The 23640-nt window shown below is 39.9% G+C and overlaps 1 protein-coding gene across 1 annotated transcript in view; it reads left to right on the top strand.

The window, feature by feature from the left end:
- Positions 1 to 5365: 5365 nt before the first annotated feature.
- The window catches only part of FRRS1 (ferric chelate reductase 1), a 37312-nt gene continuing 19037 nt past the window's right edge, over positions 5366 to 23640 (top strand). The window contains exons 1-5 of the mRNA XM_032219106.1: positions 5366 to 5440; positions 14964 to 15159; positions 17784 to 17920; positions 19683 to 19777; positions 21505 to 21652. Of these exons, the coding sequence (XP_032074997.1) occupies positions 5429 to 5440; positions 14964 to 15159; positions 17784 to 17920; positions 19683 to 19777; positions 21505 to 21652 (588 nt within the window). The 5' untranslated portion in view covers positions 5366 to 5428. The remainder of the gene's footprint in view (positions 5441 to 14963; positions 15160 to 17783; positions 17921 to 19682; positions 19778 to 21504; positions 21653 to 23640) is intronic.

Genomic DNA, 23640 nt, shown 5'->3' with positions numbered 1-23640 from the left:
TTGATAATATCATTGAATATTTTAAAAAAAATGTTTGTTAAGATGTAATAGGTATACTTTGGATTATATGTATGTTAAAAAGTAAAAATAAAAAAAAATCAGAAAAAAGAAGAAGTGAATCTACCTTTCCCATTGAGTTTGCTTGTTAGAAGGTTGCAAAAGATGATTACATGACCCTGGGATACTACAACCATCATAAATATGAACCAGTTGTCAATCACCTTAAGCCCTACATGGCTTAGGACCTGGATACCTGCAAGACTGCCTACTGCCGCATACCTCCCAACGGCTGATAAGATCGCACAGGGTGGGCCTCCTTCAGGTGCCGTCAGCCAGGCAATATCGGCTGGTGGCTCCCCAGAGGAGGGCCTTCTCTGTAGCCGCTCCGACCCTATGGAATGAATTACCCCCTGAGATCCGGACCCTACCCGCTCTCATGGCCTTCCGAAAGGCTATCAAAACCTGGCTATTCTGGCAGGCTTGGGGCTGTTGATCTCATGACTGAGGTCCAGCCATGACCAGATTGGGTGCATGATGATGTTTTAATCTATCTCTTTTGCTTTTTAACTCTTTATTTTTATAATTTACTTTCTTTCTGTAAGCCGCCCGGAGTCCTCCGGGATTGAGCGCCCTATAAATCCATTCCATATAGAGCCGAGGTGGCGCAGTGGTTAAATGCAGCACTGCAGGCTACTTCAGCTGACTGCAGTTCTGCAGTTCGGCAGTTCAAATCTCACCGGCTCAGGGTTGACTCAGCCTTCCATCCTTCCGAGGTGGGTGAAATGAGGACCCAGACTGTGGGGGCAATATGCTGACTCTGTAAACCGCTTAGAGAGAACTGAAAGCCCTATGAAGCGGTATATAAGTCTAACTGCTATTCAATACAAATACAAATCTATATATCCAAATGTAAGTTACGTGTCCATGGGAATGCTGCAATGGTCATAAGTGTGAAAAATGGTCATGTCACTTTTTTTCCAGTGCCGTTGTAACTTTGAATGGTCACTAAATGAATTGTTGTAAATTGAGGACTGCCTGTAATGTATTTCCTGTCCATTTATTGAATTAAACTAGACTATAGCCATTGCCTCTCTCTGCAGATTCCATTTAACCTGAATCAGGCCACTTTATAATAACTGGTTGATAATATAACCATGTTTCACCGACAAAACCGCGCTCGACTAAACTGCGCCCGACTAAACCGCGTCGCTGATGTCATCAGCAGGGCGACAACAGCGCGGAGACAGAAGCACGCTGTAAACCCTAAACCTAAAATTAACCCCTAAACCTAACCCCCCTAAACCTAACCCCCCTAAACCTAATCCTAAACCTAACCCTAACCCTTAACCTAACCCTAAACCTAATCCTAACCCTTAACCTAACCCTAACCCTAATCCTAACCTTTAACCTAACCCTAACCCTTAACCTAACTCTAAACCTAACCATAACCCTTAACCTAACCCTAAAGCTAACCCTAAACCTAACCCTAAACCTAACCCTAAACCTAACCCTAAACCTAACCCTTACCTTAAGTTGAATCGGCTTGCTTTCAAAGCGCTATTTAAAGCGCCCTTCTTTCTCTGCGCTGGCTGTTGTCGCCCTGTTGATGATGTCAGCGACGCAGTTTAATCGGGCGCGGTTTAGTCGAGCGCGGTTTTGACAGGTCACGTATAAGTATGTCCTTAAAGAGATGCTTGGGAGACTGCACCTCCATGTCAAATGATCATTATTGGAGCAAGAATCTGTTCCAAACACAATCAAACTCACTTGACTATGAAAAATCAATCTGTAATATAAGGTCAATAACCGAAAGCTTGATCAAGCTGGGGTTCCAGATCCCAGAATGTTCGGTTCATCAGCTTGGCAAAAGTTGATTGCTCTTCAAGAGATTATTTGATTTAGGAATTCTGGAAGAGTTCCCCCCACCCCTCTGTACAATGATGAAATAAATTACTACAAAGAATAATTACAGTTCTTTATATACCAAACTGTCTCATTATGCCCAGAGATAATTAGATAGATTAGTACAACGAATAAGTAAAGTCATGAATTGTAATTAAATTCTGGGCTTCTGGATGACATAATTGAAAAGACGGTCAAGTAGAAATTACATAGTACCCAGCCTGCAACTTCTCTTCCATTAATTGTTGTTCAGTATCAGTTAACTTGTTTTAAATGGACACGGTTATCCCAAAGTTCATGTAATAAGTAAGGTGACCAGATTTTCAGATTGGTAAAAAGGGACACCTTTGACCGGGGGTGGGGGTGGGGGTGGGGGAAGACTTGATTAAAAATTTTATACGGAGCAACAAAAATTTTCATACAATGCAAAAATAGTATTGTAATATTTTTTTTAATTTCAACATAACTACAATTTACAAATATAAATGGTAACTGTTGCCAAACATCAAAATTTTGATCACGTGGCCATGAGGATGCTGCAACGGTCGCTAAGTGTGAAAATGGTCACTAAGTGTGACCAGGTTATAAAAAGCCTAGCAAGCATCTCCCTCAGCCCTTCTCTTCTTCTCCACCAACATTGAAGCATGTGATCACCTTTTCTGTTCAGGGCTCAAGCCATGTGGCCCTGTCCAACAATAAACCATCTTTCCAAGCAGCCTCCATGTTTCCAGTGTCTTTTTCCCCACTTGGAGCCGAACCCAGAAGGACATTTCTTTCATCAGAACCTAGTCTTCACCTGGAGTAAGAGAGTAACTGAGGTCCTGGATAGGATTGTGCCCCCTCTCTCAAACTTGGATCTTGTTTTTTTCTAGGGTTATCAGAGGAATTGAGAGAGATGGAGTGACTCAAGAGACACCTAGAGTATTGCTGGTGAATGATCAAGGTCAAACTCAACTGACCACACATAAGAACTATTAAAGATTTCTTGCCAGTTATTAGAGAATGGACCTTAGAGAATCCATAAATGGGGCTGTTCTAGTGGTTCCACCACAAATCCGCGAAGCCCTTATCCGCGGAGACATAAGCGCGAAGACTAATTCGCGCCGTTCAAAGCTCTAAGGAAAAACGCAACCCTACCGCAATGACATAATCGCGGAGGGCAAATCCGCGCATTCCCAAGCACTCAGTACCCTAAACCTAACCCTAAACCTAACCCTAAACCTAACCCTAAACCTAACCCTAAACCTAAACCTAACCCTAAACCTAATCCTAACCCTTACCTTAATTGAAATCGGCTTTCTGCCGTGGCGCCGTTTTAAAGTGCCCTTCTGTTGCTGCGCTGTTGTCGTGGTGGTGATGACGTCGCGGCTTTAGTGACGCGATTTTATCACCGCTATTTTGACGAGCGCGGTTTTGTCGTGCCACGGTTCTAGTTGCACTTTTTCTTACTCTAATAAATATGGGTGTTTGAGGTGGTGGTTAAATGGGCACAAAAAGATAGTGGAGAGATACTAAGCTGTTCTCTATCCTGTTTGTGTGGTCTCAAAGCACAACTGACTTAAAAAATGGCATTGTAAAACTGGCTTTGCTAGATTGTCACCTCAAATTCACTTCTGCTTCCTGCATCTGATGCTGCGTGGATGGATTTTTTTTACCTAGACTTAGCAAGGTGGATTGTGTGAACCTCATAATCTAATATCAAATATTAGATTTTTATTTCATTTTTACTTGTAAGTAACTCAAGGTGGCAGGCAAACATAAAATGCACCTTCCCTTTTACATTGATGAAAGAAATGTCCTTCTGGGTTCAGCTCCAAGTGGGGAAAAAGACACTGGAGACATGGAGGCTGCTTGGAAAGATGGTTTATTGTTGGACAGGGCCACATGGCTTGAGCCCTGAACAGAAAAGGTGATCACATGCTTCAATGTTGGTGGAGAAGAAGAGAAGGGCTGAGGGAGGGGCTTGCTAGACTTTTTATAACCTGTTCAGTCCCACCTCTCTGTTTCCTGTTCCTGGGTAAGAAATGTATTCTGATTGGTTGTCAGACTCCCATGGGCCATGCAGGGCACCTCATACGGCTGCGTTTTGAATCCAGGTTTGGTTGAGTTCTCAGATGCCATGTGGTCAGTTGAGTAAAGGGCCAATATTATCATGCTTTAATCCTACCCCCTGTAGCTGAAGTGGAGAAGTCTTTATTATGTAAAGGGACTAGCTTGGCCTTCTTAATGGCCCATTGACAAAGTGGGGATGGGCAGGAAGCTACAGGCAGCTATCCTGTCTTTTAAAACATGTTTCTTTCTTTTCACATCCAAAGAAATATTCTGCCTTTTCAATATTTCCTAGGATATTTCATTTTTCTGGGAGAGGGCTGGGTGATAACTTCCTACAATATTTTCCCCACAACAACCCTAGGAGGTGGGTTGGGACTGAGTGAGTGAGTGAGTGAGTGCCCCAAAGCAAAGAAACCAGACTGGCCAGTTAATAGAACTGGTAAACGTTGAAATGTAATTGTCTCACTCTAACCAATCTGATTTATAAATGTTGGCTTACAGCTGGTTTGCACCATATTGTGGTTTAATTGGAAAGGCTGAATGAAGAAAAATGGATACTTTCCCACCATGGAGCAATTTGGCTCACAATTAGTATTTCTGCTGAGCATCCTGATTTTACTTCATTTAGTACAGTAGGATTTATTCTTCTTGAGATCCAAAGTATTGCCATCAATTTTCTATACTATCGCAATCTCTTTGAAGTCAGCCACATATTCACAACTCTATTTGTTGGTCACCTGCCCATCTGTTCAACCATCTCCATACCATTCCCTCTCGACATAATCCAAGGTTAAGCACGTATTTGTTCTGACATGTTCCTTTTTGTTTTCAACGTCGTCCCATTAGACTTTTCAGCAAAAGCAGTGTCTAAAATCTAACGTGCAATACGATATATAGAAGCAACATCCAGCGAGTTCAGTGTTTTCTCTTGAGTAAGAGGAGATTGGTATTTTATTAACTCAAATCAGACGCGCTTTCTCGCTCAGCTAGCCGGGTGTAAGTTAAGCCTTCATCACGCGTAGCAGTGTGTCTCCCTTAGCGGTGTGGTAGCTGGGTTCCCACGTTAAGACACAATCCTGCAACCACTTTATGTCTTCGGCGGAACTTTAGCATTCTACATTCTTTTAGAAAGGCTGAACTCCAGAGGACCCGCCATCAAATATCCCAGGCGATCGAACAAGTTCGTAGAAGTTGGATAAGAGGGTCATTCTCCTGTTTCCCCCCCACCGCTCCCACGGCGTGAAAGTTTCTTTCTTCACCTTCTCCCAAAAGTGCGTTTGGGCTCTTTAGCTCGTATTCTCGGCTCCGCCCTTTCTGGGATGCGATACAGGAAGAGTCTCGGCTATGAGAGCCTATAGATAAGCATGTTTGCCTGCGCGCTTGGATAGCTTTAACGCATAGGCTGTGTGTAGGAAGTCTTCATTCCTTGCTGCTGCTGTTATCGGGCAAAAGTTTGGGTGGTTAAGCTTATGCGATGTTTGACAAGGTAAGAAACGGGTGTTGTGGGCATCTAGACATTCAGAGAGGCTGGGCAAAGGATGGTTTAACCTACAAGCTTGCAGTTAATATAAGGCAACGGGTGCGAGCAAGCTTATGGGAAGCTGGCAGGACGAGTGAATTGGTTTATTAAAACAGCTTCTCTGGAATATGTTGGGAAGCTTTCATTATATATTGTATCCAGCAGTTCATTGCCATTGCTCCTGGTAGGTAGTAAAGCTACCCACGTAAGTTACTAGGAATAGTTTAAAGAGGAGTTGCTGGGGTCTTGTTTTTAAAAGGCCCCATTGAAAGTGAAGTGTAAAGGAAGAAACGTTCATGGGTTTTGTTAAACCCTGGTTAGGCCTTTTGGAAGCACATTGCTATTTTGTACACCGAGAGTAAGCCTTGCATCATTTTCATCTTCATTTTATCTAGGTTGGCAATGGCCAATGGGCATTCAGAGAAACTTCTTTTGTTCATCAACATTGAGAAATCTCAGCGTTGTCTGGAGCCAGCAAATATTTTCTTTTAGAAAAATATATTCTGTAATATTAATGGAGTGTGCAAAAAGAAAACGTTGGTGCAGAAGGCTAATGTTGTGATAAATTGCATATAACTTTTGTTTTTGAATTGGCCTCTTCATGTATGAGATATTCAACAAGACACTTCGCGATAGCACCACTTACTGCTAGTAGGAATACAAAAAGGAATATGTTCTTAAGCTTTCAAATAATTCTTAGACAATCCTGGTATGTTATATTCTAGATAAATATAAGTTTTAGGGACATGAGAAATGCTGCTGGGTATGAGATATACAGTATTTGTGTTGTAACCTGTGCAAACTTTTAATTAAGCATACGTAGCTGTTCTCAGGGAATAGATTTGGGATGGTTTCAATCCATCATTACTATTCATCCTGATTTAATTGACAAAGCATCTTTGAAAGAATGCCATTTGATGGTTTAATCTCTGCCACTCCAAACAGCATAACTAACTTTAGAATGCTAAAACACATCCGTTAAATATATATATATTTCCTTAAATATATATGTTTACTTTTTTGGATTTCAGACTGATGTGTAGAATGGCATTTTCAAAACCTCCAATAAAAGAAGCTGAACTATATGAAGTTTCCTAAATATGAATTCTTTTAGCACATCATAAAAATATGAATCGCAAAGAAGCAGTAAGTAAAATAATCTGCTTCCCAAATACAGTTACAAAATACAACTGAACTTCATTGATTTATTTCTCCCTCATGCTTAGATGGCCAAATCCATGCCTAAGAAACTTAATAAGCATTTTTGAAACCTTGTATCTTTTGGAGTAATTTTTTTTTTTACTATAGATTATTTATGGATAAAAATGTGATGGAGATGGCCTATACTGCCATAGAACTCCTTGGAGGAAAGCAGATACATTAAGGGGATGGAGAGACCAACAGAGTAGACATTCCTTGATAATCTTGTCTTTCTTTGATGTTGTGACCTAAAGGCCATTTAATAAATCATATTTTGGAGGATTTCGCAATTCACAATTTAATGGGTTTATATGCCGCCCAATCCCGGGGGACTCAGGGCGGCTTACAAATACGAATGAAATAAAATAACACACAGGGGGAGAATACAAACAGTACAAACAATATTAAAAACACAACATACATCCGGTTTAATTGGGGGTTGAACCTGATTTGAATCAGCAACTCCAGGCCTGCCGGAAACAGCCAGGTTTTGGTGGCTTTCTGGAATGCCGGAAGGGTTCCGGATCTCTGTTGGTAGCTCGTTCCACAGAGCCGAAGCAGCTATAGAAAAGGCTCTCCCCCGAGTGGTCGCCAGTCGGCATTGTCCGGCCGACAGCACCCGAGGAGGAGTAACCTGTGAGTTCTTATTGGGAGGTGTGTAGCAGGAGATTTCATTTGAACACAAACTGGCAGAGCTGTTCCACTGAGTATATTCCCTTGGTTGTACTTCAGAACAAATACTTTTTTTGCCCAATGAAGCTTGTCTTGTCTCCATTAGAAGCTCAGCTGTATTTAATCTGTCACTCTCAAATGTTATCAGTTACCAGCCCCTTCTTTTCTGACTCAGCCTTGTATATGAAGCTCTGTTTACAAAGTCCAAATGGGTCATCTTGATATAGCAATAACCTAGTAGTATGATTTTCTCAATGGCCAATGAGTGACAACATTATCATTCTTAATATGTTACCTTCCTTTTTTAAAAAAAAATAAAAAATTCACAGACTTCTTTATGGTTAGGGGTTCATTGGAAAGTTGAACTATTCCTGAGTCTTGTTTTTTCTTTGACCTTACTCTGCAAATAATAATATAAAAATGTGGATAATAGCATAAATATATTTTATTTTTTAGTAAAAATTGATCCTGCGTACTAAATTCTGATGCTTTTTCACTGGCTACTATATTTTATTTTATTTTTTAGTAATTATGTTTAACATTCATTCATTCATTAAATTTATATCCTACCTATTCTTCAGTAATTCTAGCATTCTATTTTTATCCACAACATTTCTGTGAGATAAGTTGGGCAGAGAGATGATGAGGTTCCTTGGTCCTCCATGCCGAATCTTTACCATTACTGAAACCTAATTCAACTGCTCTTTTGCATGTCCATTTCTTCCACATTCCTTCTTAAGAAGCTAAAGCAAGAGATTACAATGTTATTCTCTCACAAAATCCTCGTTCTCTGTTTTATTTTCTACTTTGTGTAGAAAATAAAACAGCCATGTTAAGTGATTCCAATATATGGAAATTGACATTTGGACAACAGATTTGTCTGTACTGTAATTTGATTATGAAAAGTAGTCCGTTTCTTCAAGTTACAAAGCCATTGTAGCTCCTTTAATATTAGAGATGGATCTTTTGAGTATAAATCCACTTACTTTTTCTATGGAGGGAAGTTAGAAAATTACCTCCTTGCTTCCTGCTCTTCAAGTTCTCTTTTTTGCCCAAATTTATATTTTGTTTCTTTGTTTAACCTTCATTTCATTAATATACTCATTGGTGCCTGGTGATGTGAGGGTAGTCATTATTTCAAGTAGAGTTAATGTAGTATTGATGAATGATTCAAGAAACAGAGGGAAAATGGCTTCCTTTGCAAGCTCCATCAATACGATATGACACAGTCGTTTTCTTAGAGTGGTTATATATTGTCTTTTACAGAAGACAGGATTTTATTTGGCAGGCTGTCAAAAGAAATGTTGAAAAATGATGCAGTCCTTGCCTTCTACTTTCATATTGGCATTTCTTCTCTTGATGTCGTATGAGTGGGTGTCATGAAATCCCTCCTAGACTATAAATTTGAACTTGCTATACCCCAGAAAATATTAATAGGTCAAATGAAGCTCATAACTGATAAGTTATCTTTAACTCAAAGTGGTAGTTAAGCTTATGTTTTGCTACATTTTTCCTCAAATAAACATATATGTAACTTAAGTATAACTGGCAGCAACTGATATAGAGCATATATGTCCCTATGATTTTGTTTTTAATATATGTTTCTTAGGATTTAGTCATTTTCAGTTATAAAGAATGTGGTCAAATCTGTTTGGAATCTGCTTTTGGAGACTTAAAGAGTTATAGAAATATTTTCAAATACAATAATGAAATTTCTAACTATCTCTAAGTCTTAGTCTAGACCAGTCTTTTTCCCAATCTTTTTGTGGCTATGTCCCACCTAAGCATCTTTAAAATCCTAGTATAATTCCCCATATAATTCTTAACTTTACTCAAAAAGTGAACTCTACTCTCACGGAGGAAGCCTAAAAGGCCATTAACTTGGTTTAAACGAAGTTCAAATTGTCCCCCTGTCAGGTGAGGGTCCCACATTGGGAGCCACTGGACTAGACTTACATATCCTGCCAAGGTTTAAAATATGGTTTATGGCTGGGATCACGTGACATGCTACACTCATATCAAACCAACCATTCTGTAACATTAAACATTTTAAACTGCATTTAAAGTATTACTGTGGTTCCTTCCCCCCTCTAAACTTTTAGGCTTACCTAAACCTATAATATCTGTCAGAGTAAGGAAGAGGACTTGAAATATGCAGGAACTGTTACTTAGGCAAAAAGGGCTGGAGAAACATTCAGAAGTAATTCAGGCAAAGACCTTCTAATTCTATGGTGGGAGATGTGCAAAACAATCACACTGACAAGCTTTTATTACTCTAGCCCTGTGATGGCGAACCTATGGCATGCATGCCAGAAGAGACACACAGAGCCATCACTCTAGCCATCACCCATTGCTCTTTTGGGTTCCGGTGTGCCGGCCAAGTGGTCTTCACATGTGTGGGAGTGCCGGAACCCGGAAGAGCAGCTTCCTGGTGCATATGCGTGCAAGGGGAAGTTGAGCTTCTGGTTTCCAGCACATGTGTGTGCACTGGCCAGCTGGTCTTCATGCATGCATGCGCGCTAGAAACCGGAAGACCAGCTGCTCTTCTGGTTTCCGGCGCTCCCGTGCATGCATTCCAGAGAGCTGCTCTTCCGTTTTTTAGTGCTCCCATGTGCTCCCGTTTCGGCATTTGGTGCCAAAAAGGTTTACCAACTTTGTTCTGGCCCAGTTGAGGGGGGTTGACACTTAAAGAGTTTTTCTTCAAAACCAGCTAACTGCTTTGATTGGGAAATTCCTAGCACTTCTTTGAAGTAACTCAGTTCTTCCACACTGATGTTTGATCACAAATCAGTGACTCACAGTGCTGACTCCTTTTTTTTTGAGGAAAATTTTTGAAGTTCACTCATCTCTTCAAGGATTTTTGTATTTGTAGAGAGCTCAAACATGAAATGAACTTTGATTATTTGCGTTTGAATTCAAATAATGAGCATTACTGGCATCTCCTTGAAAGCATGGATGGTCTAGAAATGTGAAATATAAATAATCTTATGACAATAGGTGGAGAAGGAGTATTATATATGTTGTCAGCCTTGAGTTGCTTATAAAGTAATAAAGGTGGAATAAAAATCTAGTACGTACGTACGTATACATACATACATACATACATACATGCATACATACATACATATACATACAAAACGTACATGCATATATACTAATTATGTCCCTTTTAAATAAGCTTTGTAAATATCATATAAAATTAAGACAAAAGTACAATGGAAGATATGCAAATGAATTGTAGAAATAACCTGGGATAGGTGGATGTTGTTTGATGATATCAAAGGTATTGTTGCAGGATGTACGCGACTCCAAGTAAAGTTGCCTTTTGCAATTGACTGATGAGTGATTTTGTCAATACAGATGATGTTCAAGTGATGCGTCAGATGTTTCTCGACTGCATCCAAGGCACCTATTAATATGGGTATCATCCTTGCTTTCTTTTGTCACAGTCATTCTACTTCTATTTGCAGGTCGTTGTATTTTCTAATTTTCTCCAGTTCTTCCTCTTCTCTTCTGCTGGCCAAGGAACTGCTACGTCCAATATCCAGATTTTTAAAAAATGTTTCTTATTGTTGTTAAGCCTGGGAAATCTTGTGGCAGGTTGCCTGTCAGAATTCTAAAGTCCCAGAGTACTTTAGCTTCTTCATTTTCTATTACTTTGTCTAGTTTGTGGTCCCACCAATTATCGCATGGAGGAAGTGGTAGTTCTTGCAGATATTCCAATTCCAATGCACCATTGTTCTTACTTTGTCATGCTGTTGTTTGCGTGGCACGACAAAACCGCGCTCGACTAAAGCGCGCCCGATTAAACCGCGTCGCTGATGTCATCAACAGGGCAACAACAGCGAGCGCGGAGAAAGAAGGGCGCTTTAAATAGCGCTTTGAAAGCAAGCCGATTCAAGTTAAGGTAAGGGTTAGGTTTAGGGTTAGGTTTAAGGTTAGGTTAAGGGTTAGGGTTAGGGTTAGGTTAAGGGTTAGGGTTAGGATTAGGGTTAGGTTAAGGGTTAGGTTTAGGGTTAGGTTAAGGGTTAGGTTAAGGGTTAGGTTTAGGGGGGTTAGGTTTAGGATTAGGTTTAGGGGGGTTAGGTTTAGGTTTAGGGGTTAATTTTAGGTTTAGCGTTTACAGCGTGCTTTTTTCTCCGTGCTGTTGTCGCGCTGTGATGACGTCAGCTACGCGGTTTCGTCGAGCGCCCTTTAGTCGAACGCGGTTTTGTGGTGGAACCGTTGTTTGTAGTCAGACTGTGTGTTGTTCTTGCAGCTGTTAACTTGGCAATCTACTGTTTCTTCAGCTTCTTTGTAGAGGCGACATTTGTTGTCTCTTTTTTGTCATCTCAATTTGGCCTTGTATGCATTTGTTCTTAAAGCTGGGTCTTGTACAGCCAGAATCAACTTCTCTGACTTCAACTTTTCTGCTCTTAGCCATTACCAGGTTTTTTTTAACTGCTTTAGGTAATATTTGTTTGTTTAATTTATGGTAAAAATAGGGAGAAGAGATATTTTAAAAAAATTAAGGATTGTAATCTGCAGGGAAAGAGGTAACATACACAATAAACTACCATGTTTCCCTGAAAATAAGACCGGGTCTTATTTTCTTTTGACCCCTGAAATAAGCGCATGGCCTTATTTTCAGGGAGGTCTTATTATTTTTGAGGTGCAGGAGGCAGCGAGCGTGGTCACCTCATGGTTGCTGCTGTGTTGCAATATTTTCAGGGAGGGCTTATTGGGGGAGGGCTTATTTTAGCGCATGCACTCAAAAGCCCAATTGGGCTTATTATCCAGGGAGGTTTTATTTTCAGGGAAACAGGGTAGTCTCTTCCATTTTAAAGCAGAATGGCATTAATGCCAAAACTCAAGTGGTCTCATTTTTCATTAAATCTTTATTTCTTGAAAAACATCTACATTTGAAAAGTCCCAAGCACCAATGGTTATTACAGTCTAAATATATGTTTCAGTTGTGTCAGCATTCCTCACTAGTTGGAATATTGATGGTTTGTCTTTATTATTAAAACCTGAATGGAAATTTGTTTAAATTGCAGTTAGCATTTAACTCCAGATCTAATAGACCTCAGACTGTATGGCTATTCTGTCTTGGATGATAGTTAAGAATGTTAGATTGGGGTAGAGTATTCTAAAATTAGGTTGAAAGAACATGCCTGTAGGATTTTAATATTGCTCACTGGTGATAATTACAACACTGAAAGTAATGATTATGAGGACCCAAAGATAATGAAGTCACAATATATCTAGTCCCGTACTTTAAAATGGAGATAAGTAGTGGTTTGTGGGCTATTAATCCAGAAAGATCTGTGTGTGTGCTCCCCAAGTCCCTTTGATTGAACAGTGTCATCCATGGGGATCAAAGAATGCCTTGTTTGTTACAACATCATCCCAGAAACACTCTTTCCACCCTGATGATATTCTGAAAGCCCTTGAAAACTTGGTGTATTCCCAAACTGTAGGCCAGGGTGGGTTTAAAGGCCCCATAAATTATCTCTTTGGTGCCTTTTTCCCCTGCATGTGCATGATTCTTTAGCTCTATTTTATGTTTCTTTAAAGCCGGGGTGTCAAACTCAAGGCACGGGGGCTGGATCTGGCCCGTGGGGTGCTTAGATCTGGTCCATGGGGCCACCCTGGAAACAGCAAAGGACTTGTGTCTACAGTGCCTCTGCCAGTGATAATGGAGCTCGAGAGGGCTACATGCGGCCCTCCCGAGCTCCATTTTCACTGGCAGAGGGTTGCAGGAGGCCGTCGCAGCCGAAAACAGATGCAGCCCTCAGATGAATTCGAGTTTGACAACATTGCTTTAAAGAGTAAGCCATCCAGAGTAATCATGAGGCAGGTTGTTTAAATTTAATAAAATGAAAGCAAAAAAAATAAATATCTTGCAACGTGTGAAGGAGTGAAGGAAGAAAGGCTAAATTAAGGAACCATTGTAATGCGCTCTACATGGGGCTGCCCTTGAAGAGTGTTCGAAGACTCCAATTAGTCCAGAATGCAACCGCGCGAGCGATTGTGGGTGCATCAAGGTACACCCACGTTACACCTATCCTCCGCGAGCTGCACTGGCTACCTATTAGTCTCCGAATCCGCTTCAAGGTGCTGGTCGCTACCTATAAAGCCCTATATGGCATCGGACCTGGGTACCTGAGAGACCGCCTCCTGCCGATTACCTCTCTCAGACCAATTAGATCGCACAGGTTAGGTCTCCTCCGGATTCCATCTGCCAGCCAATGTCGGCTGGCGACTCCCCGGGGGAGAGCCTTCTCTGTTGCAGCTCTGGCCCTCTGGAACGAGCTCCCTGTTGAGATCCGGACCCTTACTACCCTCCCGGCCTTCCGCAAAGCCACCAAGTCCTGGCTGTTCCAGCAGGCTGGGGGGAGCTGAGAAGCATCTACCTCCACGGAAATTGTGAATGTTGGTTTTGTTTTTAATATGTTGTCTTTGTCTCGTTCCCCCCTTTCCCTTGTCTTTTGTGAGCTGCCCGGAGTCCTCCGGGAGTGGGTGGCATACAAGACAAATAAATAAATAAATAAATAACCAATTGGAAAGAATTTAGTACAAAAATCTAATGGGCCATAAAGGTCACTCGGGAATCTTAGTCCAGTTGACTGTCTCTTAGCTCAATTTATCCATCGGGATTCTAGTGAATATAATGTGTCTCTTCCTTATGAAAAGCAGAATACCATTGTTTTCTTTGGCCAGAAGAGCAGAAAAGTAACCTTTGGAGTACAGGTGGTCCTTGATTTACAACTGGTTGCTTAATGACCGACCTTGAAAAAGCTACTTGTAACCTGGATTTGAAGTTCCAAAGTCCAGGATCCCTTTGTGGTCCACATGACTGCATTTTGGGCTCATGGTAACTGACCCATATTTATTGCCGTTCGCAGAATCCCACAATCATGTGATTGCGATTTACAACTTTAATTACAAAGTTACTTGTTTAATTTACAAGTAAATGCCAGTTTCCAGAAAAAAAAAACCCATGACAAATAATAGGCTCGCTTAATGACCACTATGCTCATTTAACAACTGCTGCATTTGCTTAACAACCTCAAAAAATGCCATAAAATCATGTACAGTCACATGATTTGTTTTATGATAATCACAACATAGAACTAAAATTGTGGGTTTAATCATAGTCATAAGTGAAGGACTACCTACATATGTTAGCATAACTATAGTAAAAATCTGTTCCTGGCCAAAATTATCATCTTAGAAATCATCTCTTATTCTTTGACTTTGAGTGGGTGACTATACTGGCTCATCTTATCTGGGCCTACAGAGAATTAACAGGGTTGTACTTGAGTAGGGGCCTGAAAAATCTGTTCATGTACATGCTGCGCACATGTACAACCTGTTCATGTGTGCAGCACAATAGGTTTCAGCACAATTTTGTATTCGGACAAAACATACATGTTTGGTTCAAGGTCAAAATAACCCATGGCCCTTTAATTCTGGAGAAGAATCAAAATTATTGTTCTGATTCATTTAAGAAAAAGGAAAAAGGGATCGGGGTTAAACTTTAAAAGACCAAGGCTACGGCAAGGATGCTTTGGAAAAATGTGAAGGAATGAATGACGGACGTTCTATGATGTTCACTCTTAATTTGTTTTGGTAGATGAAGTCTTCCAGAATAACTTTTATTGCTTGGCTGCTCGTGTGCCTTTGGGATCAATCAGCCGGTTACCCAAATGGGAAAGTATCCGAATCCTGTGACTCTATGTTGCCTCTTCATGGAAGGTCGCCTCAGAAATTTCCCAAGCACACCATTGAAGTGAATGTGACCGAATTTAAGCCAGGAGATCACGTGAAAGGTATTGATTTTTGCCAAGGCTCTCTTGTGATGCTAACCCCATCTTCTCATGTTTTTGTGGTTGTTATATATAGGTAGTCCTCAACATATATTTAGTTTAGTGGCCATTCAAAGTTACAATGGCATTGAAAAGTGGCTTATAACCATTTCCCCACACTTAGAACCAGGGATGTGCAGTCAGGAGAGGCAGAGCCTCACCACTGTCATCACGAAAAGAAAAACAAATGTAAAAGGAAAAAGGCTAAGGTAGTTGCTGACAGAGTCACCGTGGATGACTCTGCTTAGTGCTTAACTGCAGAGGGAGGCGAGAGAACCACGGGCCTCCTTTACTCTAGCTTTATGATCACTTGAGCAGAGTTAAGCAAGGGTTAAAAGGCGAAAAATTCCTTATGCAAAGGAGGTATGTGGTTCTCTCGCCTTCTGTAGAGGGCATTTTAGAGGCTTTTTAGAGTTCTCTGGGAGCAACTAGCTCAGCCTGACCTCAGAGCTCTTGCCTTTCTCCTTTCACATTTTTTTTCTTTTCATGAGAGCAGGCAAGAGCAGAGTTGAAATCCTCTCTGAAACAGCTGGAAAAAGGTGTGTGTGTGTGTGTGTGTGTGTAGGGGGGAAGGAATTCAAAAAGTTTGATTGCAGCAGAGCCACGTTGCCTTTTCAAACACACACACACACACAGAGAGAGAGAGAGAGAGAGAGAGAGAGAGAGAGAGAGAGAGAGAGAGAGAGAGAGAGATGGATAAAAGTATATAAGCCCAGCTTCACTGATTACAAGTTTGAAAAGGCAACGTGGCTCCACCTGCAATCAAAGGCTCGGATTGGAAGGCAGCAGGGAAAGCGGGGGTATGGCAGAGGAGCTGCTTTCAAGCCATTGGAAAATATATTTGTATACTTTATTTGTATGCCGCCCTTTTCCCTGAGGGGACTCAGGGCGGCTCACATTTCAGGGGGAGGGAAATGTGTTTGTGTTTGTTTGAGAGAGAGTGTGAGAGTGAGGGGTCCAACTTCTCTGTGTGCGTGTGTCTGTTTGAGAGAGGGGGGAGGGAGAGAGGGAGTTAGGAGGGGGAGGGAGAAGAAAAAGAATTTTGCAAGGGGAAAAAATGCTGTCGCTTTAAATCAGAACTGAGCATGCCTGGCTGTGGAATTCTGGGAATTGAAGTCCACAAGCCTAAAAAAATTGCTGCCTCACCAGCCATAAAGCTCATTGCACATCACTGCTTAGAAACCTTTGCAGCATCCCCATGGTCACTTGATCAAAATTCAGGTGCTTGCCAAGTTTATGATGGTTGCAGTGTCCCTGGGTTATGTGATCCCCTTTTGAGACCTCCTGACAAAGTCACTAGGGAAGCTGGATTCACTTAACAGCCATGTTCCTGACTTAACAATTGCAGTGATTCGTTTAACAACGGTTGCAAGAAAAGTCGTAAAATGGGATAAAATTCAGTTAACAAATGTCTCAGTTAGCAACGGAAATGTTGGGCTCACTTTTGCTCGTAAGTCATAGACGAAATGTACTTTTAAAATGTGAACATTTACATATTTACTTTTTTAATTGAGCTGCATACTGGACACAGATCACCTCTTTCTTGGTGGGATGGGCAGTCATTCAAATCTGACAATTTTTCCCCCATTGCTGTTTCCTTCAGAGATATGGTTGAAATGCTGGTTATAGGTTAGCTTTCCCTAGTGGGTTGCAATGACTTGTTGGGCCCAGTTTGAGTTCATAATGGTTCCTTCCTAATGTGAGATTATAAACTATAAACAACATGTATAATAGGCTCTACTGGTTTTTCCAGTTTTAAATATGGGTTGTTTCCAGGAGAAGCCTAGGGCAGCTATGCCACATTTATTTTCCTAGCAAGATAGGTTTTTCAAGAGTTTTTTTTTCTAAATTACCATGCTACCATTCTAGGCTGCTGCCATCTTGTCTGTCTTAACTCCAGGTTCTGTAACTGAAGCTTGTTTTAGATTATAGTATCTGTTTTAAAATAAATAAATAAATAAATAAATAAATAGAAAGAAAGAAAGAGAAAGAGAGAGAGAGAGAGAGAGAGGAAGAGGAAGAGGAAGAAAGAAAAAGAAGAAAAAGAAGAAGAAAAAGAAAAAGGAGAAGGAGAAGGAGAGAGAGAGAGAGAGAGAAAGAGGGAAGAGGGAAGAGGAAAGAGGAAAGAGGAAAGAGAAGAAAAAGAAGAAGAAAAAAAGAAGAAAAAAAAAGAAAAAAAAGAAGAAAAAAAAGAAAAAAAAACAGGGTGACTGTGTAACATTCAAATGATGTGGTAAACATAAAATGACAAAGTAACATTGTTCCAGATTTTTACATTTTATTTTAAATGTATTCTAGTTGTATTATAATTTCCACAATCAGTTAGCCATTGAAGAGAATTCTGGGAGTATTTGTATTTAATGAATTTATAGGCTGCCCAATCCCGGAAGACTCCGGGCAGCTTACAGAAAGTAAATTATAAAAAATAAAGAATTAAAAAAACAGAGGAGACAGATTAAAACCTGAGTAGAAGTTGACATATACCTGGCAGTTGGCAAGTTTACAAAATGCTGGATTTGAGATCTGTTCCTATTGCCCGGATAAACTGAGATTAATCTCCGTTCCTTTTCTCAAATTCTTGATTTTAGTCAGTTTTTCTGGGCCCACATTTCAAGGCTTTTTGCTAGAAGCTCGCAATGCTGACCGCTTGGATGACCCACCCATTGGTTCTTTTGCATTAGCTGATCGGAGACGATCTCAGCTCCTTAGATGTGGACGTGTAAAGGTAAGAAAATGTTGAAAATGGCTTATGCCAGTCCATTTTGACTAGCCTTTGAGCTATAAATATTGTAGCACTGTTGCTTTAAATAACTGTTTTATTTTTGCATCAGTTTTGTATTGGAATTAATCAACACCAAGGATGCTTTAATAATACAGTTTCCTTTACAGACTATTTTTCCTTTATAGATTATGTTTAAATATTAGGGTTCCCTCTGCTGGTTATCTGATGCAGAATAAATTAGTAGCTGTTAGCACACTACATTGCCATGTTTTTGGTATATCCTTCCTTGTATGCTTTTTATCTCAGTTAACTTTTTCAGAATATTTTTCTGATGGATATATTCAAATTCTAGAGCAATGTGCAGATTGGATAACATTGATGAGTTTTTTGTGGGTTCAGATAATAACAAATAAATCATCAAATTGCTGAAATTTTAAATAGGTGGTATGCAGATACCACTGCTGGTTTCTCTGAGTAACACAACTCTCTGTAGGGATGGCTTACCTGAGAATATGTAGGCTAGAGGCTATAATATGAAAATATAATAAAATAGTAAAAGCACCTTCAAATAAAAGAACCATTAAAATGAAATATTAAAATATATAATACCAGTAAGCCACTGAAATCTTTAAAATTAAAAGCCGAGGTAAATCATCTGAGAACATAATTCATTTTTAGGCAGAATAAAACTCCTGGTGCATAAATTCATTGCCTTAAATGGTTTATGATGTATGAACTCAGACTGCCTTTCATATGGGATTGCTCGTACATTAACCTTAGCTGTTCCAGTAAAGTTGTTTGTCACCAGAATAATTGGATATACATCATGCTAAGTCATAGTGTTTTGTTAGATTTCTGTTAATAGCTGTCTGTTTTATTTTAAAATGTGCCTGTCACAATTGGGTTTATGTATAATGCTAAACAATAAACTCTGTTTTTTTAAACTGTTAAGTTGCATTCATACAACATACTAAGCTAAACAAATCAGTTACCGTATTTTTCGGACTATAAGACGCACTGGAGTATAAGACACACCAATGTTTTGAAGAGATAAATAAAAAAAAAACATTTTTGCACTCTGCAGGCCTCCCAAACCCTCTGCATGCCTCATTTTTTTTGTGAAAAATGAAGTGGGGGGTGGGGGGCGCAAAAATGAGCAAAAAACGCCCCATTTGTTTTGCAAAAAATAGTGCATGCATAGGCTTTGGGAGGCTTGTAGAGTGCTCCTGGGAGTTGGGGGGCAGAAACAGGCAAAAAATGGCCTGTTGTTCGCTTGTTGTTGAATTTAATATGATTTATAAACCTAATTGCAGGCCTCCCAAAACCAATGCACATCCATTTTTGCGAAGGGGGCGGGGTTTTGGGAGGCCAAAAATGTTGTATTCAGTGTATAAGACGCAACCAGATTTTCACCCTGTTTTTAGGGGGGTGGGGGGGGAAAGGTGCGTCTTATACTCCAAAAATATGAGCTTAATCAGTATGGTATGCTGAACCAAATCATAATTTTGTATGGCTTGGTATTTGTGAACCAGTTGTCATGAATTGTTAGATTGGAATTTAGTACGGTCTATAAACCTAATTATTGAGTTGGTTCACACATTTTACTAAGTCATTATATATTTTGCTTTCTGACTTGATGCATTGTTGGCACTCAAGTGGTTGTGGCCTATTCAAAAAGCCATTGTTAATACAGCGGCTTGATAAAGTGCCATGTATGAATCCAGCCATTATATACTGCTAAAAATGGGACTTCTGTATTTTGTAGAACTCAGCTGTTAGTCACACCAGTAAATCTAAGAAAAACCATATGGATGCTTATTGGATTGCTCCTAGCGATGCGCCAAAGAAAGTACAATTTCTGTAAGTGTATTAAAATAATTTCCCTGTTTAGATGTTCTGAGGTATTCCTTTCCAAAATATGTATGCCTGTAGAATATGAAAGATATAGAAAATATACAAATCTCTGAATTGAATGTCATGTTGAGAAAGTCCTACATGACCTTTCAGTCTTCACATATCAGCGTTGCAAGGAATCCCTGTCTTATTTGTGCAAAGCAACAGGCAAGAGCTTCAGCTCAACCTGAATCAAGGTCGAACCCTCGTAGGTCAGTGGTTCTCAAACCTTTCTTCACCATGGACTCCCTTAAAATGCCTTTTGTGGGCATGGATCATGGCCACAGACCAGGGGTGGGTTTCTCGCCCCGTTCCAACCGGTTCGGTTGGAACGGGGCCGGCGTCGTCCTCGTGCACGCGCGCGGTGCATGCATGCGTACTAGCATCTGCGCAACACTCCAGCTGCTCCTGGACGATCGCGCAGGTGCTGTATGCATCCTGCGCATGCGTGGAAGCGCAGAACTCGTCAAAACCGGGTAAGGACCGCGGGCGGGCGGGCGCGCCCTTCGCCGTTCCCAGAAGTTACTTACTTCCGGGTTCGGCGACCAACCGGTTTGCAGGGACCGCCACGAACCGGTTGAAACCCACCCCTGCCACAGACCCCCATGTCTTAACTCAATATTTAAATCATAACCTTTCTTCAAGCCTTTGCAGACCCCTTGTGATGGCATCACTTAAATATGAGCCAGCAGTGGGCTGCAGCTGCCAAAAAAGCCAACACAGTTCTAGGCTGTATTAACACAGGGATAGAATCAAGATCACCTGAAGTGTTGATACCACTTTATAATGCCTTGGTAAGGCCACACTTGGAATACTTTGGCCCCCTTTGGTTACCATCATGTAAAATTTTTTTTGCTGAGACTCTAGAAAGAGTGCAATAAAAGTGCAGATGATTAGGGGACTCGAGGCTAAAATATATAAAGTTACTGGAATTGGTTATGTCTAGTTTAATGAAAAGAAGGACTAAAATTAATTAGAGATAAATTAAAGAAAAGTTTTTGTACTCTGCAGATCTCCCAAACCCTCTGCATACCTCATTTTTTTGCCAAAAAAGTGGGGGCATGCAGAGTTTTGGGAGGTTTGCAGAGTGCTCCTGGGGGCTGGGACAAAAACGAGAAAAAACGCCCCATTTTTTGCTCGTCTTTGCCCTCCCCAGCCCCTCAGGAGCACTTTGCAAGCCTCCCAAACCCTCTGCACGCCCCTTTTTGCAAAGGGTGCAGGGTTTCAGTAGGCCAAAAATGCTGTATTCAATGTATAAGATGCACCCAGATTTTCACCCTCTTGGGGGGGGGGATTTTCATTAGTTTAGCTTCTCTTTATCTAGACTGATCATCTGCAATACAATTAAGAAACTCAAAAGATTTGCAGAATAAAGACCACAAAGATTAGATATGGTTTCTTCCTTGTTAATGTTAATAATAAATATTATCATTTGTTGTAGATCTGTATGAATTTTTGGAACTTTTGCCTTTGTCAGTCATTGGGTATGATTAATCATCCTACCACTTTTTAATTAGGAATTAAAATTTAAATAATTCAGGAATGAGTAGCCGCCTTAAAGGAATGAATGCTGGATTTTATGGGTTGATTTGGATGGAAGTTTGGCGGGATCATTTTTTAAAAAGTTATTGTACATCTGTGTTAGGGTATCTTTACAATTCAAATGTTAACTAACCGGCTTTGTCTCTTCATAGACTCACAATTGTACAAAAATACATTATCTACTGGGTAAAAATCCCTGGTCCTAAGATTTCTCAACCAGGTATACTTCCTTTCACAACAATAATGTCTACTAATTGGACCATTCCAGCATCCTTGCCTGTCTCTTCCCTAAGCCAACCAGTAAGTAGTAATGAGTTAATGGATTGTTGTTATTGTTTATTGCTGCATTTTCTTACACATAGCAGAAAAACCTAGGGTATTGCTAATGTATGGAGGCAGTCTATACATTTCATGAATAAATATTTCTGCAAAAACCTATCAACCTATTGAATTATCATATGCATTATCTAGTTCAGTGTTTCTTAAACTGCTTTTCTTGGGACCACTTCCCAGTTTTAAAAATTTTGGAGCATTCCCAAAAGAGCTTTTGTTTGTTCGGGTTGTATTTATCTTTTCTTAATAAATATTTTCTATTAAAATAAGTTTTACAAAAAGTTTAAAAGCTACTGAAACATAGAAGAAGAAACAGGAAAAGGTGATAAAAGATTTGTTTGTAAAAAATAAAAACGAGTAACCAAAAAAAGCATGAAAGAAAAATATCTTTAAAAATGACTTCCAAACTTCTTTGTAGCAGTTACAAACATAACAATTACTGGTTGGAAGGTATATATGCTTTATCTTGGCTCCAAATTATTTGAAATGGAGAGAATTTCTTAAAACCCTTTTGAGTCAAGATTCAGACTGGTTAGGAGGCGTACAATATTTAAGGCATCTTGGTAAATTATATGCAGTTCCTGGAAGAATGGCTTTAAGGGGTGATGTTTGGGGATCCTATCTCAGTATTTTAATTATGATTTTTATTGCCTATTTAATTTTGATTTTGAAATGCAGCATACAACTTTTAAATATAAGTAAATGAATAAAATAGGGAGAGGCTGTCTAGAGTTTTGACATGTTTAGATGTTTTTATTATGATGATTTTACTTTTTTATTAGATACTGCAATTTTTATGTTTAACTTGATTTACAAATATTGGGTACTGTTATCTACACTCATTCCTCTGTAGTGGAGAAGCACATAAGCCCAATAAATAAGTTGTCATTCCTTTAAGAATCTTTGGCCTGCCACACTCTCATTAAAGGGGGGGGGATAGCAAGGGGTAAAATGTGGTGTTTTCAAAATAAAAAATTCCTTTCTAGAAGCTCAAGGTCATCTTTTGTCTCCGCACCTTTGCACCTGACTGGAAGCAGCTGGGCGTAGGTGCTAGTGTGGAAGAAGAAGATTGGACCATGTGATGGATTGTGGGTGTGGGGACAAGATCATGAACTTTTAACTGGGTGGGATTCTGATGTAATTTCCAGAATTGGGATTTCACAGACGTGCTAAGATGTCTGATTTATTAAATTGGAACTTTAAGGATTGTTTTGCCTTGGACTCTGATTTAATTCTACATGATACTTGGAACGCTGACATAAGCTAATGGAAATTTCAGATCAGCATATTCAATCTAGGCAAGGTTACAAAGTCCTCAAAGATTCAGATCTGCATTTTGGAACATCCTTGTTCAGGCCTGAATTTGCTCCGGTTTCAGCGACAGCTAGAAGTATACTTGCATGCTAAATCTAGTGTGTAACTGCATGCATTCCTAGAGATATTGGATCTGGCCATAGCAATGCACGCCTTAATTATATCCTGCTTGAATTACTGTAATGCATTCTATACATGGTTCCTTTTGGAAAGTTCATTGATGTGGCCATTGATCTGTTTCTGGAAAAAATTCAAAGTGCTATCTAGAGCCTATAATGGTACATGTCATAGGCAAGCAAGTTCTTTGAAAGGTGACATGTTTCCAGATGGGACTGACTGGAGTTTAGGGCTTTGAGGAAGGATCTTTTCTCTATGCTGCTGTAATAAGAGATCAATATGACAGGAACTTGAGATGCTGCTCCAAGGGTTAAAAACTTCACTGCTAAGGGAGATCTGACAGTTTCCATCTCTCCTTCAAGTAAGTCTGAAGGCATTAAAAAAAAAACAGCCTTTATTGAACATATCTTAAGGTTTTGATTGGAGAGATTTTGCTCAAATTACTTTTTACTCTGAATTGCAAATATAACTTGATTTGATGCATATTGTTGGCCATAACCAGTAAGTAGCATTTTAGCGGACTT

The sequence above is a fragment of the Thamnophis elegans genome, chromosome 5 (assembly GCF_009769535.1).
Source record: "Thamnophis elegans isolate rThaEle1 chromosome 5, rThaEle1.pri, whole genome shotgun sequence".
Classification (NCBI taxonomy): Eukaryota; Metazoa; Chordata; class Lepidosauria; order Squamata; family Colubridae; genus Thamnophis; species Thamnophis elegans.
The sequence above is the reverse complement of the archived record's forward strand: the minus strand, read 5'-3'. Positions and strand labels throughout refer to the sequence as shown.